The 18,753-nt window shown below is 50.4% G+C and overlaps 4 protein-coding genes across 4 annotated transcripts; 3 read left to right on the top strand and 1 right to left on the bottom strand.

The window, feature by feature from the left end:
* Positions 1-245: 245 nt before the first annotated feature.
* Positions 246-1,761, bottom strand: BU25DRAFT_414548 (A1pp-domain-containing protein). The gene is made up of 2 exons (XM_033707320.1): positions 1,032-1,761; positions 246-982 (listed from the first exon to the last, which is right to left on the bottom strand). Exons 1-2 carry the CDS (start codon positions 1,715-1,717, stop codon positions 709-711), a joined length of 960 nt encoding a protein of 319 aa, XP_033557485.1. The 5' UTR covers positions 1,718-1,761; the 3' UTR covers positions 246-708.
* Positions 1,762-9,994: 8,233 nt separating this feature from the next.
* Positions 9,995-10,633, top strand: BU25DRAFT_414547 (uncharacterized protein). Its single transcript, XM_033707319.1, has 2 exons — positions 9,995-10,527; positions 10,577-10,633. The coding sequence occupies exon 1, from the start codon at positions 10,264-10,266 to the stop codon at positions 10,489-10,491; it is 228 nt and encodes a 75-aa protein (XP_033557484.1). The 5' UTR covers positions 9,995-10,263; the 3' UTR covers positions 10,492-10,527; positions 10,577-10,633.
* A 942-nt stretch (positions 10,634-11,575) lies between these two features.
* On the top strand, positions 11,576-13,832 carry BU25DRAFT_414544 (uncharacterized protein). Its single transcript, XM_033707318.1, has 3 exons — positions 11,576-11,643; positions 11,697-11,781; positions 11,830-13,832. The coding sequence occupies exons 1-3, from the start codon at positions 11,641-11,643 to the stop codon at positions 13,563-13,565; spliced, it is 1,824 nt and encodes a 607-aa protein (XP_033557483.1). The 5' UTR covers positions 11,576-11,640; the 3' UTR covers positions 13,566-13,832.
* Positions 13,833-14,725: 893 nt separating this feature from the next.
* Positions 14,726-18,629, top strand: BU25DRAFT_414542 (uncharacterized protein). The gene is made up of 3 exons (XM_033707317.1): positions 14,726-16,815; positions 16,870-18,096; positions 18,150-18,629. Exons 1-3 carry the CDS (start codon positions 15,016-15,018, stop codon positions 18,306-18,308), a joined length of 3,186 nt encoding a protein of 1,061 aa, XP_033557482.1. The 5' UTR covers positions 14,726-15,015; the 3' UTR covers positions 18,309-18,629.
* The last annotated feature ends 124 nt before the right edge of the window (positions 18,630-18,753 follow it).

Here is an 18,753-nt window from a genome sequence, read left to right as displayed (position 1 = left end):
ATGGAGATAACGTCTTTCTCGACGGGATATACGTGGAGGTTGACCAGGCCGAGGCTTAGATTGGTTGTTGCCAGTCATGTTGTACCGCTGGATTGTCTTCTGGATTGTGCGACGTGAACAGCTGAATTCTTCTGCCAGTTCCTTGGTAGTACAGCCTGCCTCTGCCTTGGAGACAATACTATCCCTTTGGCGAACAGACAATTCACCACCTGGGACGCGATCTCCTGAAATTTCAGCTCCAAAAGCCCTCATTGTGGTTGTGCAGTAGCGGGTTGAAGTTGTGATGTTGGTCATTGCATTTGTGGTGGTTGGGGTTCGGCCCGTGCGCCGCGAACAGATTAATGCCTTAGTACAGTAGTTCGAAATCGTTGAGAATGTCCTCCCCAACATTGCTACTAGCGGTACCCCAGATTTTAAGCTCAGACTAATCCACCTGTTTCTCCACACAGACACTGAGAGGGTACGTTCGTTCCTATCAACATGTGGAATCTGTTGCTGTCGTTCAACACATACGTGAACTGTGAAGCATGTGCAGGGCCATCTGTAGTGAGTTTTTTGTCGTGTCATTCGTTCTGCATATCCAGTTCGATCGTATCCAGGGTATAATCGTTGTGTGCTCCATAACGCCAATGCTAACTGCAAGGTCAAGGAGAATGAAACCTTATCGTCATCGATGCCTTCGAAACCATAATGGTTTTGGATTACCGCTCAGAGCTCCGCCTTGGGCTTCGACTCATCTGTACCCTCCTTGTCGACCACAACGAAATCATCATCTGACACTTCCTCAGTCCTCTGCTTCTTGTGTGAAGGTTGCTCGGCGTCATCGACATCCACGGGCTCATCGGTCGGAGCATCAGGGAGCTGTGAAAGGACCTCGGTTGTCGCTTCTGTACCTTGTTCCTCCTCTTGCTCTTCCTCTATGTCATATTCAAGACTGGTTTCTGCCTTGAGACCGGTCTGGTTTGCAGGAGGGAAGAATGTACTGTTCATATGTGAGTGCATTATAGGAAACAGAGTCTCGTGCAACTTACGGTATGTTCTTGAAATACGCATCCTCATCTTTCTGTAGGAAGTTGCAGAAGATGACACGGTCAAGCTCGTCTGCCTTCTCACCCTCTTCCAAGAACCTGCGCACGGTTTCCAACGCAACCAAGCTCGCTTCGCCGCTGGGGTATCCGTACACCCCCGTGCTCAACGCAGAGAACGCAATGCTCTTGCAGCCATTGTCAACGGCCAGCTGCAGACTAGTCTTGTAGCAGCCGGCCAGCAATCTCGCCGCCTCATCCTTGTTCTTGTTCCAGTAGATGGGTCCCACAGCATGTATGATCTTGTCGGCGGGTAAGTCGTAGCCATCCGTGATCTTGGCGCTGCCAGTCTCGCAGCCACCAAGTGTGCCGCACTCGTCCAGGAGCTCTGGACCTGCTGCGCTGTGAATAGCGCCGTCGACGCCGCCTCCACCAAGCAATGACGTATTCGCAGCGTTTACGATCGCGTCGACAGCGAGTGTGGTGATATCCTGGCAAATGACGCTGATTCTGTCGTTGTATACGGCGTTTGGCTCGTATTCTGGAGGGCTGTCTGCAGTGGGTCCGATCTTCTTGAGCTTGTAGAGCAGCGTCAATGTCGGTATCTCGTCGAGTGGCACAGAGGACGCCATTTTGGACTGGCCGCTGAAGGCGTTGCTGGGGGGCTTTGCGAGGTAGTAGGCACTTGTCATTGCGCGTTTGGTGAGGAAACGAAACATGCAAGTGTGGTGTTATCAAAGAACGGATGCTGCAGTGGCGTGTCTGGGAAAGAGCTTATGCGGGGGCGGTGGGGTCGGTGGCCCTTGCGCAAGCTCTCTAGCGCATCTGCTTTCACCAACACTCAGGTTTGCGTTCTCCACAATAACGAACCTCAGCGAGTTACTGCTTTACATTACCGAGAAGAAAGTGACACTGTATCGTTCCTAGTCGTTAAGTTAACGGATCAACAACGACTTTCAAACTGGTGCACAATGCCCGTAGAATGTTTACGTCCAGCCTCAGATTCGAAAATCGCCTTCTTCAACATCCCCCTCTCAGGCTTCTTCGAGAGTGGCATGTCTTGTAAGGCTTGTATTACAGTCTTGGAATGCTTGGATCGCCTGATCAAACGCCATGCCTGACAAGCCCCGACTGCGTTACGGCACACCACGGAGCCACCTACGAAGTTTGCGGGCGGTCATATGCTGCAATTTTGGTTATGGTACGCGTACTACTGAATGAAATGTTGTAGACATCATCAACGGTCATGTATGAACAGGCGTTGTGAGCCGAATTATTGACTACCACCGACATGGGAAGTCCCTATACGAATGAAGCTCTCAACTTCTTTGACGCTAGCTTCCCCGTTCTCACGGATGAAGATAGCTTGGGGAAACGGAAGTATCATGGAGACAATGACTTCGACGATCTCAGGGCCTTCAGCCTCATTACGTCACCTGCAAATGTCCTGGGTTGTAATTAAATGCAGTTTTTGAAGCCTGATCACTCGGAAAGCAAGCGCATGAGACGATGTAGTCAACAAATAGCATCATCAGTTTGGTTTCAGCATTGGTTTCAGCATTGGTTTCAAATCTGGAGTCACCACGTATATTGGTGTTTGATGGTGATTGTTTCTATAGGCACCAGCACCTGTGTCTATCTAATCATTGACTTACCAGAAATACAAGCCCGCGCGGTGTTGCACCTACACCATGTCTCGGCTGCCGTCGTAGCATGTAAGCTTGTTGTGGATGATCCAGAGTAACATGACTAAGACCACAACAACGGAAATAACTATGCTAATTATGAAACCAACAGGAAGAGGCTCCATATCTTGCGATGTAGCTTTTGAGTGGTGGGTGAGGGGTTTGTTGAACGGCTAGTTGCGAGTTGTGACTTCGTGTCAATGACTTTAAAATGCAATTGTCTGATTTGTCGAGGGAAGCATGTCCAGTTTGAGATGAATGTGACACCGTAGAAGAAATCTCAAGTAAATACTTTCTGGTGATGACGTGAATAAGGACGTTGTGAAGGCCCACTTAGATGATCTAATCAAAAAACAGATGTGTTCTACACACATGGACAATGTTGCAAATTGTATTTGGAATAAAAGTGAAATGCAATGTCCGTTGCCGGTTGCTGTCCAGCATCGTCTAATTACAGTATGGCGGCGTGGGGTCGCCGGTAGAATAAGGTGGAATACTGCGCTGAGTTGCTATCCAGCTAGGAGAAGAGGACTATATACCTTACCTGTAACACACTAGACTAGGGTAGTATGTTATAAGTATAGTCAGGCCTTATACGGACCGGTTGATACCGTAACTTACAGTATCAACACAGCGTTTGTGTTGCGGATCGTGAGTGATCAGTACGCATGTGCGGAAATATTGAAAGATTGAACTGAGGTGGGTGAAGCTACGAACAGTATATATAGGTGAGTAGCTATAAACAACACTAGTGTGACGTGGCAGTCACTCTCATGGCAAGTGAGGTTCGACAGGCAGGAGCACCCCAAACCGTGACAGTTTGTGGTGCTTGACAGTGTTCCAGAGGTAAAGGAAGCATGACAAACTAAACGGGTGTTTGCGTAGCGAATTCTGCTGGGTGGAATGCAGAAGAATCTGTCAGAACTTGTAGTCGTTGTAGTCGTCTCTGTATAGTCGGTTCAGTACGTTCTGCAGATGTCGATCGTTGTTTTGACTGGCGTATGCTAACGCTTGTTGGTGCACGTAATCGCCGCATGTCCATACTCGGTTCTTTAGTACCAGATCTACACACTCTTTGTTGGTCGACTGTACGGCAAAGGCTAATAGGAAGTGCTCGTTGTTGATGTCGATCATTGTCCCAATGGGATTGGCTTGCGACCTCTTGACACGAAGATTTAGGAGGTAAGCAAGCACTTCAACACGACCATTACGTGCTGCAATAGCCAGAGGGTTGTGTCCATACTTATCAGCCTGGAAAGGATCGAAGTCTTTGATGTCGACATACTCGGTGTCGAAATCGGGGGCCAGCATGTCCATCATGCCGAAGTGAGATCCGCGAGCTGAGTACCAGAATGGTGTGCGTTCTAACTCATCGACGCAACTGAGTGTATGAGAGTACCACCGGTCTGTAAGCAGGCGAAACATGATTTCAGTGTGCCCATGGCATGCTGCGATGTGCAACAGCGTGAGACCATTCAGACACGTCAGGTACCGATTTGCTCCAATCTCGAGTAGTGTCACAGCGTCGGCCATACCGCCCTGGCGAACTATCGTATGCAGCATGGTACGACCGAGTCTGTCGGCATTGTTGATGCCCTGCCAGGGTATTTCGATGATTCGGGGACCACTGGAAAAGTGGAAGATGCATCGGAATGCGACTACAGGTTCTTCGCGCACGTTAGAACATGTTCCATCTCCAAGTTGTATCTTTGGTGCTTTGGAACGTATAGTCTCCCAATTCACGGGCACCCCAGCATCGTAGAGAATTTGGAAGTTGGATCTACCAAGGTAGTCCGGGCGAGGGTTGTACAAGGTTTGTTTCGCGAAAGCCGAGTTTTGTAGGAGTATTTTCGGCGTGAACATCTGGTTTCCTTGTAAGAAGGCCGGAACTGAAAGATGGCCTTGACACAACAGGGTTTCGATATCCTTGGCAAACTGATTCTTGAAAGCAGGCATGTTCTTTTTTTCATATTGCGTCCAAGTCACACCGTGTTGCATGAGCTTTATCAGCAAGATGTAAGAAAGGCTGGTATGGCCGTTGAGAGTGTAAAAAGCGATGGTAGTACGGACTTCTTTCAGTGAAACATCATCGGTACCCCAGGTAAGGTCCTCGCGAAAGAGTGGAGTCTCTAGGGTGTTGACAGCCTCTAAAGCACCGCAGTAGATGGGTCCACTGCCCACAATTCGCGCTCTCGTCAGTACGGCACTAGCGAAGTTTTTGATCTCTTCGACTGTGTCCTGAAGCGCGGGTATGCTATCCTCCTGCTTTTCGCGGAGTGGGTCGCGCCGATATGGTTGTACCATGTCAACGGCAAGTTCGATCATCTCCTTGACGGCCATCAACAGGAGTGCGCGTAGGCTCAGTAAGAGTATCCTGAAATCGGTCAGTGAAGCGTCACTCATAATCTGGTGTTGTGGGCACCAACGCTTCTCCAGTATCCTGGTCCTCATTCGTATATGGCTCCAAAGTCGTTGATGTCAAATTGTACCCCGTAATGCAGAGTGAACTCAGGCTCTCGGCGTCTGGCTGTGCATGCTGTACATAAGGGTGCTCGGCGTTTTCTTGACGTAGCTCCCGCATTTTCCGTTTCTTCGGTGCCAGCTGTGGCTCTGAACATGGCAGGTTTCTCTGTCGACAAAATTCGCATCGGTTTGGCCATGGACCATACTTGTATGAGCACTGAAGCCAGTCAGCACGATCCTACATCTGGGCGACATACACTGTCGGCCTACTTTCTGTTTCGCCTCTCGACAAGATGTACATTTCTCTACAGTCTTGCGTCTCATTGGCGGTGGTTCATCGAAGATATGTTTCGATGCTAAAACTTTGGGCGAACCCATTAAAGATGGGACTGTAACCTTGAGTGGGCTGTGGTATCATGGACTCAGGAGAGACCTCGGAGCTATATTTCTACGAAAAGCAGGCACTGTGTAACGATGCTGTGTTGGAACAAAACTGACCAATGACGCATCGAAGCGGATGCAGGAAGGCGTTCCCCGGTATGCCATGCCCTCGTTCTGCAGGAAGGAGGACCTTCACTACATTTCAGCGCTAGGATTAATATGTCGAAAAAGATAGCTGCACAAGAAATGCTGAAGTGTTATACCTGTCTGGACTGCTTCAGCATCGCTGGGAATGCACCTTGTTGCAGCAAAAAAGTGTTATAGTCCTCAGATACCTACACAAAAATGCGAGAGACTCGAAAATGGAAGTCGTAAAGAGCCGGACGTCATTCTCAGACCGACTGTTCTGGTAGCACAAGAACCTCTTCCAAAACAACGGGCGTCGCCAACGCACATATTTTTGCGCTCATCTTTATGCTCCCGCATGTCGCGCACATAGGCAGACGTTCCGCTGCGCCTTGTTGTGGCCCTTCTCGAAATTTGGGATGCGAACGCACGAGGCTGGCCAATCGCGCATGTGTGCAGGAAGCGCCAGCCCCCAACGTGCGCGGAAGGCTGCCCACATGCGCTCAGCCAATCCCATGAATTATCGAACGGTGCGTCTAGAGTGGATCTTCTTTTACCTGTAGCAATACGTGTCATTCCATCTTCCCCGACGCGCGAAGTTCGCATGATAATCATCGAATTTGCCCTCACCGTGCTTTGGAAAGCGATTTTGGGACAGCCACAGTGAGAAGCATCGAATTACGCTTATTACGCAAGAAAACTTGTTGTGAATTTGCGAGATGAGCCTTTTTGCGGTCTGCTGGGGACAAATATCGTGTCGTTAAATCAAACGAGGACTAGCGAGCGGTACAGCTCTCTTTCGAGGCCTGAAATATGGATGTATGAGGCCACTTAAATGGTCTGTAGTCAGCTAGAAAATCTTTGAGTGTCTTCTCATGTCTTTTATGTGTGGATTTGTCGGGTACCCACGAAATTCGCCCATTCTCTTTACGAAGTTAGTTGTCGAAGAGAACCTTGGTTCCTATCAGACAGCTACTCTATTCTGAGACATCATTGTCATGCCTGTTGCATCGAAGAGTCGTACAATCTTGATGACAGAATCAACAACGATGCTGCTTCGCGCCTACGCAACAGCCGCCTACCACTCCGAAACTGATGCACACGTCGTCACCAATTCTTCGGGTAACGATATGGACATCTTGGAGGCATCCTTTGCAGGGCTTTCGGTACTTGTCGGAAGCCTCGCTCTCGTGATCGGTCTCCTGCAGCTGCTCCGATGCCGCAGACGCCGTCTGTTATCAGGAAGTACTGAGGTTCGAGCGACCTTGCCAGAGGTGATGATTGCGCCCTCCATACAAGACCCCACCTTGCTAACACGGATGCAGGTCTAAATCCACGAGAGGCACGAAACGGCTGAAAGGTGTGAGAGATTTGTCGTAAGGAGATAGAACTGAGTAACAGTGTTGGTATCCTGAGGTTTGTCGGCTTTTGTTTTGGTGCGGTCCGTCTCAGAATACGCTGTCTGTCAGGAAATACGGTGGCAGCGACGGTATGTTCAACGTTAGTGGAATAGCAGTCCCTTGATTTTCGAGGCCGTTATGCAGTATTTGACCAGTGGTGAATGTCCATTGCGTATGTTGAGTAGCACGCGCCCCATACCTAATCAACGTCTCGATGCACCCCTGCTTGTTGTCTTGGATGGCAATATCTAGAGCTGTTTTGAAGTCTGTTCCGTAGCGTGCCTTCAATACGATTCGTCAATCGCCCGGTTCTAAGCCGAGGTTCAGGAGGTAGTCACCGACTGGTGCGTAGCATTGATTGATAGCGAGTAAGAATGGAGTGAGACCCCGGAATTTTCGATCAATATCTGCATACAGCTCCAACAATGCCATCAAGGCGATATATTCGAATCGTATAGCGTACCAGAAGGCAGTCGGTCGATCTGTCTCGGTATTTGAATAGTCGAGGAAGGCTAGATTGAGTTGCCGGAAGTGCTCGACGAGGTAGTTGACCACTTCGGAGTAGCTGTTGTAGACAGCAGCATTAATCGATACCTTATGAGCTCAAATAAACATGAGTGTCTTCAGGCTATAAGTTTCGCAGATCAAATCCACGAGATCAAATTGCCCACAGCCTGCGGCTATTGTGAGACCGGCCAGATCATCTTCGTCCACTGATCTCATGACAGCGTCCCAGATCATTGCCGGTGCTCTGCGTAAAACTTGAAATATGCCAATCTTTTCTTTCGCGGCTGTTATACGAACAGCGAAAGGTGTAGATGTGTAGTTACCACGCTATTTACCTTGTGTACACGTAATACCCTCTTAGAGATCGCGCAGGATTCGGTAGTCATCTGTGCAGCAGGCCAGATCCCACTGAGCACGACCAAAGATGTCGACACTGATGCTGATTGTCTCGATATCTTGGCCAACTCAAAGAGAACGAAATCCAGAATCGGTAACCATGCCTAAGACAGATCCCAAACAAGCCGGGCGGCCGTCTGCAAGTACGTCATCCCTAACCAGAGGAACATGCCACAAAGCCTCGGGCACAAAGAGCCGACTTCCAAGCAAATCAATGTCGAAGAACTCAAGTTCGAGTAGAAAAGCTGGTATATGGAGGTTGAAGTGACGTACCGTGTTTGGCCACTCCTCCAGCAACATGTGCCTACATCTTCGAAGACCCTTATAGTCAATGATGCGATGTGGCAAAGGTGTCAGCGACTTGATTAGAAGGATGTAGACCATACCAAAATGCCTAGTCTCATCGTAGTAGGATATGATTCTCGCTACGTCAGAATCGTCAAGGTGCTCTATCGCACGATAGTTGGTTGCCAGATCGAAGGTAGCTGACAAGATCTCAGAGGCTGTGTTCTGCACGATCTCAGCTTGAAGCGCTTTGATGACGGCTTTGTAGGCCCTAGCACGCGAGTAAAGGAGATCAAGTAAATGTTCCACTTCGATGTCGCCGTCGAAGCCAGCCTCCAGTCCCTTCTGAACAGTGCAGAATCCATCGAGCGCCATTTCAATCAAACACGCGACGCCTAGAAGAACAGGTCTAGTGTCATTGTTAGCGGTTGACCTATACCGTAGCTCCCATTCGACAGAAAGAGCCGAATTCCACAGCTGACCCTTTCCCAATTTATGGGAGGAAGCCAACGCAGCTTCACGTAGGTATTTCAAGCTGGGAGGTAGACAAAAGACTACAGAGTTGTAGCGGCGTGGGCCGCTGTAGAATACTGATAGCTACAGTAAACGATAACTTAGGACTATCGGGTCGATGGAATACTGCGCTGAGTTGCTATCTAGTGAGGAGAAGACGACTATATACTGACTCTGGAACGTACTAATCCAGAACAGTCTAAGTAAGGGTAATAGGGTCTCGTATGGACCGACTAGTACCGCAACAAGAGTACTTGGCCGACGACTGGCAACAGGCCAAGATCTGCTGAAGACCTCCAAACCCTAACGTGAGGCCTGGCATTGGCAGCCGGTGCGTCTGTCATTTCTGCATCATGGAAGCAGGAACAAAATAACTTACTCTTGACGAAGTCTTTCCCCAACACTGGAGACGTCCGATATCGTCACGGGGACCTCGAGCACAGGAGCTCTACGGGTCTCAGCATCTTCCAGAAGGCGTAAGCGCCTCATGTTCTGACGCGTTGTCTGTGGCGCGGAGCATTCAAGTCCTCTCTTGCTGCAATTGAAGCATCTCTCTCCAGGCCATTTTCGCGTACTTGGTTCGCACTGACAATTTTACTTTTTGTTCACATCTGACCGAAAGGACTCTCTATACATATCTTGACTTTTGCGTCTCGACAAGGCTTACACTTGGAGTAATTCAGTTTGCGCGGTAGGTCCTTTCTTCTTGCGGGCGGCAGCTCAACCTCAGTAGAGACGCCATGCGACCCGTCAACAATTGGCAGAAGAGAGAGATGCAAGCTATCGTAGTCGATCCTTGTTGAATGTTGCTGCAAGAGCGACTGAACGTGGTGTAGTCTTTAGCCTTGTCCAAATGTCAGTACGAATCTTGCTACAAATTCATCTTCTTTGGGCGAGCCGTGTTGCTAGTGAGAGAGAGAAGGCCTGAGTGCGAAGCGCGAAGGCTGAGCTGTCACAAGAGGCCTTTCAGCACATCATAGACGAAATGAACTAGTTTGAGAGGCGGCGTTGGCGGGCGCGTCCGCGCATCATGATCTGACCTGCAGGCTGTGCCACGCTACGCCTCCAACCAAGTGTCTGTCGACATGTTTGATTCGACCCCAGTTGACCACAACAAACTAGCTTGACTTGGTAAAGCGCCAATGCAGGGTGGCGGATGCTACGTATTTGATGTCCGTGGTTGCGCTCTAGTATTCGCACTTGATGGCTTGCGCACGAAATTGTGGTATCATACCACGATCCAGCCTCGACGAATAGCCCTGAGGATGTTGCGTATGCCGAGTTCTGATGTGTTCTTACTCAAATCTCACCGCACTCGCAGTGTTGGTCGTGGAATTCTCTCTCCTATTGCGCTCACCATGTGGTAGTCTGATGGGAGGCGCCTCCTGTTGTATAAGACGTTGAACATACCCAGCTACAAGACATCGCCTATCGAACGACTAAGAGACTAGCCCTTCACGCACTGCCCTTGCAAACTCATTCATGTTATCTAGCGATTTCAACATCAACTCCACCTGGCGCCTGGTGTACCCAACTGTCACAATGGTCGCCGACACGAACAGCAGTTTGGCGACTGAGCGTTCTGGAGGTCGTTTTGAGAAGCTGGAGACCATCTTCGCAGGTGTCTCAGTGCTGACCAGGTGTGTTGCCCTAGTAGTCGGCCTGTTCCAACTGTCGAAGCATCGGAAAGCCAGTTGGTTGTCAATCTAGAACGACGTTTACAAACTGGAAGCTGGGTTGCCAGAGGTGAGCTCCTATGCTTGTTGCTTAGCCAATGTTACTGACACAAGATCAGGCATGGTCTTGCAATGCCGAGAATCGCCTGGGAGTTTGAGGATGTTGAAAGCGTGAGTCACTTTGGAAGATTATCATCAACAGCAAGCCTGCAATGATGGGAATCAGTGCGATATCCGGACCAGGGGAAGGAAAGGAAGGTCGCTGTTGTACCAAACGAACTGATGAAATTCCAGCGGTCATGTCCGCACCATTGACAATGAAGTCAAGGTTTGGTATCGGGGGTACTACGGTGGGCTTCGTGGATGTGTTTCGGTCGCATGTATTTTCAGTGGAGTTGCAAGCTCCAGATACTTTGTAGTCCTTGCCTAACTTTTAGCTTGCAATGTGTCAACAGATTTGCCCTGACTCCCTCCCAGAAATGTGGGACTGGCAGCTTCTGCTTCCTGCTTTTTCTGTAATATAAGAGGAAGAGCTCATGACCGGCTGTAAATATCGCAAAATACACTGGATAGCTCTTGTCGTCTTCTGGATGATATCAAGGAACCAACTTGGAATGTCTCGTCAGATAAGAGATGTGCTTGGCCTCTTTCAGCCAGACATACCATGCGACCTTCATAGGATGGTTATGTACTCTGCAGTCGCCTTGGTACTGAGTGTTGACAGGGTGCTCATACGAAAGTTAGTAATAGCGGATGAGGTATTTGGTTGCCTCGGATAATACGGCAAGCGTCGAAGTACTTGACATAGCAAAAAGCTGGGTCTCGGAAGCACGGCATCCTGGGCCTCATTTTCGTAATGATGTGAGCCGCTTGATGCTTCATGAAGCCGAGTGAATGGATAGGGAGAGAGAATTGGAGGGACTGGTAGGAAGATGACCAGAGAGCTCCAATATGGTAATGAAAAGGCGGGTGGGGTTTGGTGGGGAGAGTTACTGGATAAATGCAGGGTTCACGCTTTCGAAAGCTTGTTGCCCCGCTAAAGCCAACCAAACAGGGATGACGTCGTGGCCGAGTCCAAGCTTCGAACCAGGGACCAGAAAGGCGCATGCCACACGAACGTCAGGACTCGACATGTTGCGCGACTCACTCCTGAAGAGCTAACACATATATCTCACAAACCACAATGGTATGCGCTGTCCAGAGGATGTGTGCCGCAATATAAGGCTGACATGTGATCAGGCTTCGATACTGCGGCAGATTGTGGCCGGCCCACGTGCTAGGCACGCTGAAGCTGGTCTTGACCTGTGCTATGTCACAGACAACAGTACACAAGCCTGCCATACATACTCGAGACTATCCTGACCTTTATTAGTCATTGCCACATCAGGTCCCAGCGGCACCTACCCACAGCGCGCATACCGAAATCCACTCGATTCCCTCGTAAAGTTCCTCGACTCGAAACATGGTGAAGACTGGGCGATATGGGAGTTCCGTGCTGAAGGCACTGGCTACCCAGACAGCGAAGTCTACAACCGCGTATATCACTACCCGTTTCCTGACCACCATCCACCCCCCTTCGCTCTCATACCGAACATCATGGCCAGCATGCGCAACTGGTTGAAGGCGAAAGAGGGACGTGTAGTCGTCGTGCACTGCAAAGCCGGCAAGGGTAGATCGGGTACAGCTAGCTGCAGTTACCTGATGAGCGAGGAAGGCTGGCCTATGGAGCAGGCTCTACAACGGTTCACCGAGCGGCGCATGCGACCTGGCATGGGTTACAAGGGGGTCAGTATCCCAAGTCAGCTGCGGTGGCTGACATATGTGGATCGCTGGGCGAAGCATGGCAAGATGTACGTGGAGAGGCAGGTCGAAATCCTGGAGGTGCACTGCTGGGGCCTAAGAGATGGCGTCAAGATCCAGGTTGAAGGCTTCGTCGAGGACGGCAAGCTCATCAAGAACTTCCACACATTCACAAAGGAGGAGCGAGAAATCGTCAGAGGAGAGGTCAAGACAACAGGCATGGCTCAGGCAGTGCATGAGGTCATGTACAAGAATGGCCTTAGCGGGTCATCCGGCAAGGCCAATGCACAGCAGGACGATAACAAGGATGACTCGAAGAATACCAGCAGATCTTCGCTGGAGGTACCGCGAAACGCAGGCGGAGCCGCTGCCTCTCAGACCGGCTCGAAAGAAAGCCTTCTCCCAGGCACCGGCGATGTCGTCTTTCGACCTTCGAAGCGCGTCGTGCTACCTACGAACGATATCAACATTGACGTCGAGCGCCGTAACAAAGCTGCGTTTGACCTCACGATGGTCACTGCAGTCGCACACGTTTGGTTCAATACATTCTTCGAAGGCAATGGCGCGGAGAAGAACGGCACGGCAGACGAGTCTGGCGTATTTGAGATTGACTGGGATGCGATGGATGGCATAAAAGGCTCGTCAAGAAAAGGCACACAGGCTTTTGAGCGCATCGCAATCGTATGGCGTGCGCTCAACGCCGAAGAGGGGCGGCCTGGCGTTGTCATCACAGAACCAAAAGAAGGCGAGGAGGTCCACCAAACAGGCCCCACAGACTGGAAGGGCACAAAAGGTGTCGAGCCAAGCGAGGGCAAGGACCTTGGCCTGCGCTCCTCAAGCCCGGATGACTCAGAGGTCGAAATGAACAACACAGATGCTATCAAGAGCGCCAACGAGCAGAACAAGACTACAGTAAGGGTACCTGGCCGTAGGAACAGTGGAGAAAGCAACGACAGCGATACCAAGGACGTTCGATCACATGGTCCTAACGGTGAGGAAGTTTTGCAATACCCCATGCCCACGAGAACCAGTATGGAAGCGAGCGGGAGTGGCAGCGGCCCGCAGACGACCGCCTCACAACCTACACTGCCAAGCCAGGTTGACGGTGCCGCAACGGTGGGGTCAAGGCCGTCCTCAGAATCGCACAGAGGCACACGTCACGTTGGAAAGCTTATTGATAACGTGAAGTACCACGTCTCCGGCGCTGCATCGACCAGCGAATTGCCTGACGGGAGACCAGAAGCTGAAATGAAGGATGCGAAAGAACATCAACTTGGACATCTAGGGAAGAGCAAGCTGTCGAATTGAGGAGCCAGGAAAAGACCAAAGGGGCGCGTGACCGTAGTGCAGCGGGTTGTAGGACGAGGCTCTGGTCATCGATGAGTTAGGCAAGTTGTTGTCGAAATGCAGTGCAGCGTATCGGGTCGGTGCACGAAGCATCAACGTGTATATGCTGCAGCTTGCAGGATGCATACAAGAGGCGTTGAGCACCGTGGCGCACATGCTAATAAACACGAGATCAGTTTAGCTTCTACAATGGTTGAGAGGGGCCTGTTTTGCTATGCTTTAGATATACCATTTCAGCAGCAATGTTGGCTTATAAACTGAGGGCAGTATGTGTTTTCACGTGCTCTGAATCGTGTCTGATACTCCATCCATGCTGAGCCACCGTTAACTGTTCAAAAGTGAGGCGGACACTCACATGCACTTTCCGTCAGCACTGGTGAACCCTGCTCGCTTGGGACGACTAGCGTTGATTCGAAGCGCAATTGCGACCAGTGGCCGCGACCACAGTCACTTTGTACAACCATAACTGCATCGGCTCTCGTCTCGAATCGGTATGCCGTCAGCGAGGATTAGTCCTCGTACTTGCACATAGAGCATGTCGCGTACACGCGGCGCAGGGCACCGGCGTTCGCGGCACTAGGCGCGCTCCTCGATACCCAGGGCGCCATGTTCAGCAAAACATAAGAGCAAGACGACATCCTCACTAGAATGCATTTGCAATTCGGGAGCCACCCTGAAGCTTTGAAAGCCTTCTCAAACTCTTATCACCCAGCCTCGGAGTCAGCGAACCTATCAACTGCGCAACCGCGCATCCGGCGAGGCTGAGAGGCGTCGACCAGGCTGAACACGCAACTTCACCAGATTCGCCCACATTATCTCACCGGTCGCCTTGTATATCGCTTCATCTCAATATCGTTCGAACGCGACTAGCCAGTACACTTCGTCGATGCATACTGTCGTGTGCCTTGCAACTGTTGCCTAATTTGAGAGCATATGCTGACGTGCGATTTGTATGCACCCGTATGAGGCTCAACCTCATCAGCCTATATGAACGCACTAACAGGCGGGGTAGCAGGATTTTGTAAGTTTCCAACACTCTAGGCTTATGGTCCAGTATTACTCGAACCTCTCAGTCGCCTAGAAGGGCGCAGAAACCCTCGGACACTAATACATCTGTGATAGCGGCTTACTCCGATCTATCAGTAACCTACTGGTGCCTTCAGCTAGTGCCATATACCCAACAAGGGTAAAGCGGCGATATCTCTTGTATAAAGTAGACGGGGTAGTATCCTCATCGTTTTGCAAAGTAAAGGTGCGTTCTAAGGCGTTGCTTTTCGTTCTATCATTCAACTTGAATCTCTACACCACTCCTTGCAGCCTTCACTTGAGCACGCCGCTAAATAGTCAGACAAAAGGAATCATATCCCTTCACTTGCCAACTGCGGTATAAAACCTTCGAACTTCTCAACCCATGAGTAATTCAGAAAGCACGGAGTCAACTCCTAAGATCCCTCCTCTTCCTCCACCAACAACCGAGCTATCAGACACTTCAAGTTCCTCGCCAGTCATTCTCCCAACGCCTTCAGTGATCTCAGAGCCAGATCATATCTCTCAAGACTTGAACATGGACTCCAGTCACGACCAGGTTGAGGCTCAGAAAGCCGAAGCGACGCCAAAGGCTGAGCCTGAGGCAGTCGTTGTGCTACCGCCATCTCCTTCCGCTGTGACTGACGGACACACCAAGACCGCCACCACTTCTACGAATAAGGCCAAGACTGAGAGAAAGACGGAAAGCAAGAAGCGGTCCAAGGAGTCCAAGAGCAAAGCTGACGACCCATCCGCTTCTGAGAGCAGTGATGCAGATAGTGAGTCTGAGGACAGTACCGAAGATGAAAAGGAGAAGCGCAAGAGGAAGCGGAAAGAGGCAGCTAAGAAAGCGGCAGTTAAGAAGAAGGCAGCAAAAGAGAAGGTTAAGAAGAGCAAGAGCAAAAAGAAAAGAAAGAAAGCAGACTCAAGTGACGACTCTAGTGACGACGATACTGATGATTCCGCGGAGTCGGAGTCGGACTCGACCTCTGATTCAGACTCAGACGATGCAAAGAAGAAGAAGAAGAAGAAGAAGAAGAAGAGTCGACGCAAGGATGCCAAAACGAAAGCCAAGACGAAGAAGAAGGGCATGAAAGCCGAGAGCTCTAGCGACGACAGTGACTCGGCGCTATCGACCAGCACCTCCAGCTCATCTAGCGGCGATTCTGATACCGACTTTGATGACGTGAAGTCCAAGCGTAAGCGTGCCAAAGCCAAGCGCAAGGTCAAGAAGCCTGTGAATGATGACGGCTCTGCGTCTGAAAGTCCAGTAACAGTCACTACCACCGACGGAAGTGCACCCCCCATCCCTGGTGATGACCTTGATACGCAAGTGACAAAGGTGAATGCGATTCTCAACAACCTCAGAATGCAACAACTTGCTGTTGCAAATACTGCAGCAGCTGGCATCACCCCACCCTTGCCAAAGTCATCGGCAAAGAAGAACGCACACGAATTCAAGCGCATTGATCAGGTGTGGGATACTAAGCTCCGCGATTACAAGCTCATCGAGAGCACAGCCGATCAGAAAGACGAGTTCGAGTGTGTGTTCACCGTGCGACGACGGTTCAACTGGGAAGGCAAACATCGCGAGACACTCGTCGACATCAAGTCCAAGACACTGAGGGGCGTACTCCAGGTTGTTTTGAAAGAGTGCAAGAGCGTCAGTCTGGTGGAAGATGTTCCAGAGATTGATCCCCACATTCTCTTTCATTATTACGATGAGATCAAGAAGTACGCAAAGAAGACTTTGAAGCCCAAGTTGAAGCGTGCGAAGAAGTCGAAAGAAAAGAAGAAACTCACGCAAGAGATCGCTCAGTGCAAGCTGCTTCTTGGTTACATCGACGAGGACTATGCTGCAACCCGAAAGGCGTTGAAACCGTTGCTGAAGGCGGGTACGATTACTTATGAACTCTGCTGGGCGCTATTTAAGCCGAACACAATTGTCTACACGCCCACCTATGGCAACAAAGAGGACCCGAGGTGTTTCAGAGTTGAACAATGCTTTGAGTATGAAAGCTGGCTGAGCGGAGCAAAGTCATGCTGCATCGATGGCAAGTACCTCGAGTATGACGGTCAGATGTTTGGACTCGGCGACCATGAAGCCGAGATCAAGTCTTTCAAGGGTCACAAGAAGATCACCAGTCTGGTTGCATACCCACTGAAGTATCACAAGGATCCCAAGGTGAGCACAGACTCAACGCAACCCTTCGGTCGCGCAATGTTAATTGATGAATAGGGAACCCAGAAGCTACTCATCGAGCGAGGCAAGAAGTTCGTCGCTCTCCAGGGCATGAGCTACCGCCTTCAGAAAGGCATAGCCTATCAGAAAGTCAAGAACACGATTGCGAAGTACAACATCAACGGTCGTGTCATGGTCGACCCAGCGATCTTCCGTCGGATACAGCCAAATTACCCATTATCCTACATCAAGCCAGACGAGCTGAATCGAGAAGACGACGAGGCTGGGCAGGAAATGAGCGATGACTGCTGCTGCTCAAGTGACGATGATGATGTGTCGGATAGCGAGAAGCCTGAAACAGACCCAATGCGTGTCGTGTTGTGGAAAGACAGCAAGGGCAAGAAGCATCCCATCAAGGTACTCCAGAGTACGATTGATGCTGAGAACGGTGTTGGAGATAATGCTACCACCAAGCTCGAAACGGACGACGATGGCAATATGGTGGATCATGTCTTCGCTGAGGAAGAGCTCTTGATCGCCTCTCCAGTCGTTCTTGGCTTCGCCTTCTCCGAAAAGCTTTGGCTCGAGTTCTCGCTCTCCGGCATCGAGGAGATCCAATGGAATCCCGAAGCCTTCGACTCGCTCGTCCTGCCCGACAAGATCAAGTCCAACCTCAAAGGCCTTGTGTCCTCGCACCGTTTCAACGCCGCCCGCACAATCGACGACGTCATCCAAGGCAAAGGTAAAGGCCTCAACGTCGTGCTCCACGGCCCACCAGGGGTCGGTAAAACACTCACTGGCGAATCTATCGCCGAGTACCTCAAATGCCCACTCTATGCAGTCTCAGCCGGCGAACTCGGCACCAACTCCGGCAGTCTTGAGCGCGACTTGAACCGCATCATGGACATCACGCACTCGTGGGGTGCGATCCTGCTACTCGATGAAGCCGATGTGTTTCTCGAGGCACGTCAGCCGCACGATATTCACCGCAACAGTCTTGTTTCGGTCTTCCTTCGACTCACGGAGTACTACCAGGGCATTCTGTTTTTAACGACCAATCGTGTCGAGACGTTTGATGAGGCGTTCCAGAGCAGGATTCATATGGGCATCCGTTATGAGAATCTGAAGCCGGCTGCGAGGAAGAAGATTTGGCAGCACCATGTGGGCAAGGTGGAGAAGATGGCGGTAAACGAAAATGAGAACGGCAAAGGAAAGCAGAAGGTGAAGCCTTTCACTGACTCGGACTTCAACGAGCTAAGTAAGAGGAACATGAATGGACGACAGGTACGTGCTCTCTTGCTGAGGAGTTGCTCGAGCTTTACTAACAAGTTTTACAGATCAAGAACACGGTCAAGACGGGCCAGTCGATTGCGCTCTCCGAGAAAGCAACGTTCAGCATGGAGCATATCAAGCGTGTTCTTGAAGTTGCTGAAGCCTTCGAAGATGATATGCGCGGTGGCAAGGGCTATCGTGATGCGATGCAGCACTACACCTAGAGTCGCTTTCGAAGACTCAAACTTCGGTGGTACCAGTGTGAACTGCGGCTTCGAATCAGCAGAATTTGCCCAACAACCCGAACCGCGTTCTGTACACCGTGTACAAGAATGGTGCTATGACGGGAAGGGAGCGATACGGCAACAATGCCACACGGTATAAATGATAGGGTATTAAAGATCATACAGGCGTACGGATGCCGGAAGACTGTGCTGGGTAACGATTTTGATCCGTGTGTAGGATATACTAGGTACATTACATCTCACTCCGCTATGTGTAGCTAGGGTCTCTCATCTCACATAATGACATACGTTATCGATCGTATTACAAGCGCAGCTCAGGAAATTCAGTGATGTTGAGATGATCAATATGAACGGCACCAATCTATCCTTCTGTCAGCTGTTAAGTACATCCTTTTGATGATGATTTTGAACGTCGTTTTCCCGT

The sequence above is a fragment of the Macroventuria anomochaeta genome, assembly GCF_010093625.1.
Source record: "Macroventuria anomochaeta strain CBS 525.71 unplaced genomic scaffold BU25scaffold_38, whole genome shotgun sequence".
NCBI lineage: Eukaryota > Fungi > Ascomycota > Dothideomycetes > Pleosporales > Didymellaceae > Macroventuria > Macroventuria anomochaeta.
The sequence above is the reverse complement of the archived record's forward strand: the minus strand, read 5'-3'. Positions and strand labels throughout refer to the sequence as shown.